Source organism: Salvelinus alpinus, chromosome 29 (genome assembly GCF_045679555.1).
Source record: "Salvelinus alpinus chromosome 29, SLU_Salpinus.1, whole genome shotgun sequence".
Classification (NCBI taxonomy): Eukaryota; Metazoa; Chordata; class Actinopteri; order Salmoniformes; family Salmonidae; genus Salvelinus; species Salvelinus alpinus.
This window is the reverse complement of record NC_092114.1, coordinates 30,079,681-30,088,339: the sequence shown is the minus strand read 5'-3', so window position 1 is coordinate 30,088,339 and position 8,659 is coordinate 30,079,681. Positions and strand designations below refer to the sequence as shown.

The 8,659-nt window shown below is 43.9% G+C and overlaps 2 protein-coding genes and 1 non-coding gene across 4 annotated transcripts; 2 read left to right on the top strand and 1 right to left on the bottom strand.

The window, feature by feature from the left end:
• Window positions 1-10: 10 nt before the first annotated feature.
• On the bottom strand, window positions 11-4,849 carry LOC139558463 (NF-kappa-B inhibitor-interacting Ras-like protein 1). Its single transcript, XM_071373617.1, has 4 exons — window positions 4,662-4,849; window positions 4,383-4,493; window positions 1,455-1,696; window positions 11-1,145 (listed from the first exon to the last, which is right to left on the bottom strand). Exons 2-4 carry the CDS (start codon window positions 4,474-4,476, stop codon window positions 903-905), a joined length of 579 nt encoding a protein of 192 aa, XP_071229718.1. The 5' UTR covers window positions 4,477-4,493; window positions 4,662-4,849; the 3' UTR covers window positions 11-902.
• Window positions 4,850-5,168: 319 nt separating this feature from the next.
• Window positions 5,169-8,175, top strand: LOC139558462 (large ribosomal subunit protein eL15-like). 2 transcript variants are annotated; one of them, XM_071373616.1, is made up of 5 exons: window positions 5,209-5,237; window positions 5,421-5,465; window positions 5,984-6,165; window positions 6,608-6,744; window positions 7,816-8,175. In XM_071373616.1, exons 3-5 carry the CDS (start codon window positions 5,994-5,996, stop codon window positions 8,119-8,121), a joined length of 615 nt encoding a protein of 204 aa, XP_071229717.1. In that variant the 5' UTR covers window positions 5,209-5,237; window positions 5,421-5,465; window positions 5,984-5,993; the 3' UTR covers window positions 8,122-8,175. The 2 variants fall into 2 exon arrangements, with proteins under 2 accessions (XP_071229716.1, XP_071229717.1); XM_071373615.1 differs by lacking the exon at window positions 5,421-5,465 and having other exon boundaries at window positions 5,169-5,237.
• On the top strand, window positions 7,169-7,258 carry LOC139559466 (small nucleolar SNORD12/SNORD106). The gene has a single exon (XR_011671770.1). It is a non-coding gene; the product is annotated as a small nucleolar SNORD12/SNORD106 (small nucleolar RNA).
• Window positions 8,176-8,659: the final 484 nt, after the last annotated feature.

The window sequence follows — 8,659 nt, the reverse complement described above, 5'->3', positions numbered from 1 at the left end:
AACTAAGTAGCAGCATAAAATATTCCATTTATTTAGCTAGGTCTCACACAAGACATGAAGGACACAGGCAATGTTCCAATTATCTCTCCATCCTCAGTGTTTACTTCAATTCACTGAATTGAAAGAAAATGACTAAGAAATATGGTGGAAACTCCTGGCCCATGCCTCCACCAATCCAATGCTTTTACGTTTGTAGTAGTGAACGAGTGTACACTTCAGGAGAGAGGATATTATTTGGACGCATGACAGAAGCCATATTTCATCCCATTCCTACGCACTAGGAATTAAGTTTCATAAAGTGACAAATAAATTAGGTAAATAAAACATGTACAAAGCTAATAAACTACACAGGTTTTGTATTTTTTAACAAATACACAAAAACAACCATTTAGGGTGCAACTGATGAAAGACAGACATCTAATAATCAGACATGAGCAACATACCTGATCAAGGTCGTACCATCATTTTGTATTGCTACTGGGCTATACACTAGGTAGTATCTAGTAATAGCCCGTACACTAGATGGTAGTAGGCCATACACTAGGTAATATGCCTCACACTAAAGGCGCATTAGATAGGCCTAGACCTTGCTGTACAGCGGCTACTATAGCCATCCCATAGGATGGAACACACTGAAACCAGAGGAGTGTATGACACCACAAAGCAGGCTCACTCATTTAGCCAGCTCACTTTGATAAACATTAAGATACATCTCTTGATTTGCTAGTCAATTTAAAAAATGCTATTTTAATATGGGTTGTTGGAATGTATGGAATGTAGAGTCATGCTGATATGAAGTCAGAATATTAATTGAAGTTGGCTGGCTAACTCATCAATCCTACTCTGTAACATCTCCCCCCTGAAGTACTTGGAACTTAGGTGCTCTTGAGGTTGAGTTCAGTTCATATGTCGTTGGACGCCGTGCCCTTGCTCTTGCGTCCTGGAAGAGGGAAGGCAGACTTGCTCTGAGGCTGTGTGAGGCGGCTGGTGAGCATGGTGAAGGGTTCGATGAGAGAGTTCCTCTCAGTGACGCTAACCTCCCATAGCTTAACCTTCTCCCCCCGCGCCCACTGCTGCGCTGCCTCCTGCTCCACCTGACGACGCTCACGCAGGTCTGTCTTGTTCCCTAGCACGATCACCATCACCTGAAGGAAGACGGCGGAAGAGGGGACACTCCAACTAAACTCAACAACAATAGTATGAGGTTCTGATTTGTGTTTTTTTTTCTTTTCTGGACAATGTGCTTCTGCTTGCCGTTTGGGGTCTACGCCGGGTTAGAATAAAACCACTGACAACTGCTGATGTAAATAGGGCTTTATGAATAGATTTGATTGATTGATTAGCTGTTTGTGACCAAAACAATAAACGAAACCTGGCTCATTTGACTAAAATGTTAAAACCACACACACTTATCAACCCTTAGGGAGAGTTTCAATCATTCACAATCCCAGTACCTCTTTCTTGTCTCTGGACTTGTCTATTTCCTTCTTGAGGACGTCCACCTTCTTAAAGGACTCCAGGCTGTCCACACTGTAGACCAGCACAAAGCCGTCTGCCACAGAGTAGTAGTGCTTGGGAAGGTCCAGGCCGTCGTGGAGACCCCTGGTGTCATAGAGACGTAACTGTTCCTTCACACCGCGGTCTGTCTCCACCGATGCCACATACACATCCTCCTGGGTCTCAGTGGACTCTGAACCTGCAACAGACAGGAGACAATGGATCATTCAATGGTTGTGTTCAACACAACAGTCTAGTAGGTAGTGTAGGTAGGCAGTGCTCATTCAACTCTCGGTTAAATACAGTATTTATATTCTATAGCAGGGTTATTCAACTCTTAAAAGGCGCTGCATGGCCAATCCAAATAAAATTGTATTGGTCGCATACACATATTTAGTAGTTGTTATTGCGGGTGTAGTGAAATGCTTGTGTTCCTAGCTCCAACAGTGCAGTAATATCTAATAATTCACAACAATACACACAAATCTAAAAGTAAAAACAATGGAATTAAGAAATATATAAATATTAGGGTGAGCATTGTCGGAGTGTTTGTGTGGGTATATATGTATATATGACGGAATGTATAGACATTATGGACAGTATGTGGATAGAATATTTAGTATATCTGTAGAATACATAGGATAGAATACTACATATACACCAATAGTTGAATACGATGGCATTGACTAGAATACAGTATATACATATGAAATGAGTAAAACAGTATGTAAACATTATTAAAGTGACCAGTGTTCCATCATTATTATTTTTTAGATTTTTTTTGTTGTTGTATTTTGCCCCCCAATTTCATCATATCCAATTACAATCTTGTCTCATCACTGCAACTCCCCAACTGGCTCGGGAGAGGTAAAGGTCGAGTAATGCATCCTCTGATACATGACCCGCCAAACACCCGCCCGCTTAACCCAGAAGTCAGCCCGAACCAATGTGTCGGAGGAAACGCTGTTCAACTGACAACCGAAGTCAGCCTGCAGGTGCCCGGCCCACCACAAGGAGTCGCTAGAGCGTGATGAGCCAAGTAAAGCCCCCCGGGCAAATCCTCCCCTAACCCGTACGACGCTGGGTCAATTGTGCGCTGCCCTGTGGGACTCCCAGTCACGGCTGGTTGTGACACAGCCTGGTATCAAACCCGGGTCTCTAGTGATGCCTTAGACCGCTGCGCTACTCGGGAGGCCAGTGTTCCATTATTAAAGTGAGTAGTGATTCCATGTCTATAGGGCAGCAGCCTCTAAGGTGCAGGGTTGAGTAACCGGGTGGTAGCCGGCTAGTGACAGTAACTAAGTTCAAGGCAGGGTACTGGGTGGAGGCCGAATAGTGATGGCTATTTAACAGCCTGATGGCCTTGAGATAGAAGCTGTTTTTCAGTCTCTCGGTTCCAGCTTTGATGCACCTGTACTGACCTCGCCTCCTGGATGATAGTGGGGTGAACAGGCAGTGGCTCAGGTGGTTGATGTCCTTGATCTTTTTGGCCTTCCTGTGACATTGGGTACTGTAGGTGTCCTGGAGGGCAGGCAGTGTGCCCCCGGTGATCTGTTGGGCAGACCGCACCACCCTCTAGAGAGCCCTGCGGTTGCAGGCGGTGCAGTTGCCGTACCAGGCGGTGATACAGCCAGACAGAATGCTATCAATGGTGCATCTGTAAAATTTTGTGAGGGTCTTAGGGGCCAAGCGAAATTTCTTCAGCCTCCTGAGGTTGAAGAGACGCTGTTGCGCCTTCTTCATCACACTATCTGTATAGTTGGACCATTTCAGATTGTCAGTGATGTGCACGCCGAGGAACTTGAAGCTTTTCACCTTCTTGATGTGGATGGGGGGGGGGGGTGCTTCCTCTGCTATCTCCTGAAGTCCACAATCAGCACCTTCGTTTTGTTGACGTTGAGGGAGAGGATATTTTCCTTGCCCCACTCCGACAGGGCCCTCACCTCCTCCCTGTAGGCTGTCTCATCATTGTTGGTAATCAGGCCTACCACTGTTGTGTTGTTAGCAAACTTGATGATTGAGTTGGAGGCATGCGTGGCCACGCAGTCATGGGTGAACAGGGAGTATAGGAGGGGGCTGAGCATGCACCCTTATGGCACCCCTGTGTTGAAGATCAGCGTAGTGGAGGTGTTGTTGCCTACCTTCACCACCTGGAGGTGGCCCGTCAGGAAGTCCAAGACCCAGACCCAGGTCCCAGAGCTTAATGATGACCTTGGAGGGTACTGTGGTGTTGAAGCCTGAGCTGTAGTCAATGAACAGCAATCCGACGTCTGCATTGGCCGTGCAGCATTTACAGTGATACGGCCTCTGCAGAATTCAGGGCATTCATACTTCTTGGCTTCGCGGAGCAGTGCAGAGCTGTTGTGAAGGAAGTTGTCAAGGAAGTGAGTTTGTGTTTAAACAGGACCTCCATCCCTCCCCTACCTTCAACCAATCATGTCAATGCAGAGTTATGTGGAGCCCTCTGCATTGTTACAAAATTTGAGACAGGCACAGCAATGCAGTGTGTAGCTCATTGGGTCACACCATCCATAAGGCGCCTCTGACCACATTTTCTGATCAAGCATAAATTGGCTCTTCATTGGCTCTAAAGCCACAACAAGCCCACACCATGCTGGATGGTCTTTATCAGTTCCCTGCTTCACCCCAGATCATGGTCTTCAATTCATCTTCATATGAAGCCATGCATATATTTAGTCACAGATTTAATCTGCTAAAGTTGCATAGTGAAAGAAAAGTAGAAAGCTGTTTTGCTCCAAATAACTGGACATTACAGGCTACATTTTCCAATACAATGCTAATTCCTTTTGAACACTACAAGCACATTTTACAGTGTTCATCTCTCACAACCACAGGCAAGTTCAAGTTTACAGTCATCAACTTACCAACAGCGTGATTGCCATACAACAGCTGTTCAAGGATGGCTGTTTTTCCTACAGATGCCAAACCACACACCACAACTTTGCAACCTTTCCCCATTTCGATAACGCAAAAACCTGCAATAGCAGAAAATGAAACGTAAAATAGCTAGAAGATGAGCTGGCTAGCCCTAACTAGCTGAAGCATCAAATATTTGCTCATTGTTCTATCTATGGAAGCATCTTCGTAAACATCGCATCCAAAGTTACCTAGCTAACGTTAGCTTGGTGCAATAAAATAAGTACCTTGGTTTAAAAGCTGACAGAGTTGGACAAATGGAGAGATTACAATTATTATTGCAATAAACTGGTTATCTACGTAACTTTGAAGTGATTTAGCTAGCTAACGTTAGCTAAAATCAAGGCAACAATTCTGTGTTTTGACAACAAGGAAATTCCAATGATTCTCTGCGCTTGTGCAGAGGCAAGGTGTGGGGGTTAAACTTTGAGAAAAAATGCACTGTATAAATAAAATATATACATGTTATTTGTAATATGCATAAATAAATGTAAAAGAAAAACGTATATTACCAGCTGCCAATGATAATGGTAAAATTGATAAAAGTGTAGTGGACCAAATTTCAACGCACAATGTACAAAAGTAGCTTATTTTCTTTCAATCTGGTGGTGATTTTCAATTCTAAAATTTAAATACCATCAAAATCCCAGGTTATGATGTTAGGTGAAATGTATATGAAAAATATGAACATTATTGGAATAAACTACAATACCCAGGCGTGTCTGACCTGAACTGTGTTACTGACGTTTTCATAAAGCATGCTGGGTACGTTTTTTCTTTCTTTCCGGCTGGTACGCCATCATGTAAGAGAGTAATTTTGTCGTTTTTCAGAATGTACAATCCATCAAAAATCAGAATTAAATCATTACCATCAGGTTGTATAGTTGTGGATTTAGTTGATGGGGTTCGTCGTTAATAACACAGTACCTCAATTTCTACATTTGAATTGATGAAAATTTGAATATTGCATTGTGTATCCGAAATAGTGCACGGGTCTCCTATCGGTCTTCTATGTACTGCCACGGAGCGAGGTTAGAAAATTGATAGCCATTGACATTCTGTGTTTCTAAAATGTGTGTATTTGGCGTTAGAGGTTTTTCTTGTGGCTATTTGGTGTTTTTTTGTTGTAGTAAGTGGTTGCCTACAATGGAGTGTTAGCCGCCTAACTTGCTACCTATCCAGTGTGTAGGACTGTAAGCATCGGGGCCTACTGCGAGCCTCCTGCTTCGAGAAGACAGATTTCCAGCGAGTCTGGAATTAAACAGAATTTGACCAAAAGCACTTCCCCGTAGACTCCAATTTAATACCCGCTAAATGAAATGTATCCCGGAGATGTCATTCATGACTTGAATAGTTCAGGGTACGTTGTAAACAAACTAAACGTGCTGGATGGCTGGCTGGCCAAGTTGGCCAAGTCATGGCTTCTAATGGACATTAGTTAGCTACCAAATGTTACTTGTCGGTGCCTTATTTCTCTCCAACTAACTGCTAAATCGCAACATTGAATGTTCGTTATTGGTTACATATTTCTCTTTGTCTTTTTTCACAGTTAGTCTAACATGGGAGCGTACAAATATATACAGGAGCTATGGCGCAAGAAGCAGTCCGACGTGATGCGCTTCCTCCTGCGCGTCCGTTGCTGGCAGTACCGTCAGCTCTCTGGTCTCCACCGTGCGCCTAGACCCACCAGACCCGATAAGGCCCGCAGACTAGGGTACAAGTGCAAACAAGGTGGGTGTCTGTTCCATTCAAATTGTTGAATGTAGACCAACGTATATAATGTTAGACTCATGTAACTTTGCTGTAATGGTTATCTGTTGCATGCTTGTGCTTCATAGTTGATCGTTTCTCATGTGACCTTTGATCCTCAAGTTTGCCACATGTCTGAGGCAGGGCATAAGATGTTGTCAGATGCAATGGTGTGATAAGTTAAATATGTAAAATGTTGTAGCCCTATTGATGTGATTAGGCAGTAATGGTATTCTGATTGCTTGTTTGTGCTTTCATTAATACCTGTGAGTCACTTATCCGTTTAAGTGTTTATTCACATTAAAGGTGGACCAAGTGGTTGTGCCATTTATATTGTATTTTATTCTTTGACATGTTGCTGATCTCTTATGCCAGGCTGTTATTTACATCATTGATCTCTTCAAGACTTCTCTCCATATAACAGGCTATGTCATCTACCGTGTCCGCGTTCGCCGTGGAGGCCGCAAGCGCCCCGTGCCCAAGGGTGCCACCTACGGCAAGCCCGTCCACCATGGTGTCAACCAGATCAAGTTCGCCCGCAGCCTCCAGTCCACTGCTGAGGTAAGAGCTCCTGTACAGGTGCATCTCCCAGGTTGTGGTCTGATTCTCATCCCTCTCCCCAATGTTGTACTTGCTCACTTTGTTCTAGGACTTGAAAAGCATAGGATTGGTGTAAACTTGGGCTACAGTTAATTTTTCTATACAATTTTACTCAGAATGATTGCATACTTCGGGGAGAAGTTACTAAGAACTGCATAAGGATGTCACTGATCTGTCTTCATTTGGCAAATTTATGCTCAATTACAAATCTACCATTCCCCCTGCTTCTAGGCACTTGTGCAGATATTAGTTAATTTCATATTGGCCCCATTGCCCTCTGATAGGCATGTTGGAATTTGCCATTTTTTAACTTGGTTTATTTTCTGAAACAAGGCTCATATTCCAAATGGTACCTCTTTCTTCAACACCAATAATGCATTCTCTCAATGTGGTTAATGATGCTCAACTTTTTTCCCCATCTTATCGACTATGGTGAAACCTGTCTGAAATAAGCCAATTTGTCTGAAACCACAGAAAATAATGCATCATTCCCAAAAGTTTCTTGGTTGTATTTAAAACTGTATTGAAAACTAAGTGAATAGTATTCTCTTCACATTGGGTTTTGTGATTAGTTTACCTTGTATATGCCTCACACTCAACTTAATGTGACATTGGCCACTGATTTCATCATTTCAGATCTTTCCCATGCAGTTTAGATTGAAGCATACAGCTAGAATTTCTCAACAGATGGTGTATAGTGTGGATGAGGTAGACAGACTTGAAGGTGCTGTAAGTGGTGATAACAAGGGGGGCGGGGGCAGTCTGGGGTCGGCAGTGCCATCGCTAGACCAGCCCCTGGTATAATGTTCTATCCGTTGTGAAATGTTGCGTGGTTTGACCTGCTTTTATTGTGTTTGTTGCCATCGCTAGACCAGCCCCTGGTATAATGTTCTATCCGTTGTGAAATGTTGCGTGGTTTGACCTGCTTTTATTGTGGTTGTGTAACATCTCTGCATATCAGTGATTTACATTTATACTTACGTTTCTGGATGTGACTTGTCTGACCTGTTTGGTCTTCGGTCTCCCCAACAGGAGCGTGCTGGCCGTCACTGTGGAGGCCTGAGGGTGCTGGCCTCCTACTGGGTAGGAGAGGACTCCACCTACAAGTTCTTCGAGGTGATCCTGATCGACACCTTCCACAAGACTATCAGACGCAACCCCGACACCCAATGGATCACCAGGCCTGTGCACAAGCACAGGGAGATGCGTGGCCTGACGTCCGCGGGCAAGAAGAGCCGCGGCCTGGGCAAGGGCCACAAGTTCCACATGACCATGGGTGGTTCCCGCCGGGCAGCCTGGAAGAGACGCAATACCCTGCAGCTGCACCGCTACCGCTAGAGGGTGTCTGTACATTTAAAGAAATAAACATATGCCTTTTTATGGTGACAAATTGTTGGTCTGATGTGTTGTATTTGTAAGGGCTATTCATTTTGGGTGTAAGAGCTGCTATTTGATGTCTTGGGCGAGGAAGTGATACATATAGTGGTTAGTAACTACGATAAGCAAAGTTGATATACTAGTGTTTTCACAAACTTGTGAAATGTGATTCATGGAAAGGCACCCTGTTAGAACTATTGACCAATATGAGTGGAACAGATTTGAACCAGCGTCTACAGTGCACACATGGATTTTTGTCATTATCTAGGTTATCCCCAGGATGGGTTTAATATGTTTTTAGGGATAATAGTACCGTAAGTGACCCTGTGAGTACTAGAGCAGAGCACTCAACACGTTTCTGGAGTGCTACGGTCCTATCGATTATCTTTAACACTGAATCTAGCACACCTGACTAATAATTCGCTGGTTGATGAGCTGAATCAAGTTGGTGGTAACGGGTTGGAGTGAACCTACAGAAGGGTAGCATTCCCGGAACTGT

Bases quoted from the DNA above. Each gene is read 5' to 3' on its own strand.
- LOC139558463 (XM_071373617.1), bottom strand. From the start codon at position 4,476: ATGGGGAAAGGTTGCAAAGTTGTGGTGTGTGGTTTGGCATCTGTAGGA. The intron at 1,697-4,382 runs GTAAGTTGATGA...TGTCTGTTGCAG, and splicing joins GTATGGCAATCACGCTGTTG to GTTCAGAGTCCACTGAGACC. The intron at 1,146-1,454 runs GTACTGGGATTG...GTCTTCCTTCAG, and splicing joins AGTCCAGAGACAAGAAAGAG to GTGATGGTGATCGTGCTAGG.
- LOC139558462 (XM_071373615.1), top strand. From the start codon at position 5,994: ATGGGAGCGTACAAATATATACAGGAGCTATGGCGCAAGAAGCAGTCC. The intron at 6,166-6,607 runs GTGGGTGTCTGT...TCCATATAACAG, and splicing joins AGGGTACAAGTGCAAACAAG to GCTATGTCATCTACCGTGTC. The intron at 6,745-7,815 runs GTAAGAGCTCCT...TCTCCCCAACAG, and splicing joins GCCTCCAGTCCACTGCTGAG to GAGCGTGCTGGCCGTCACTG.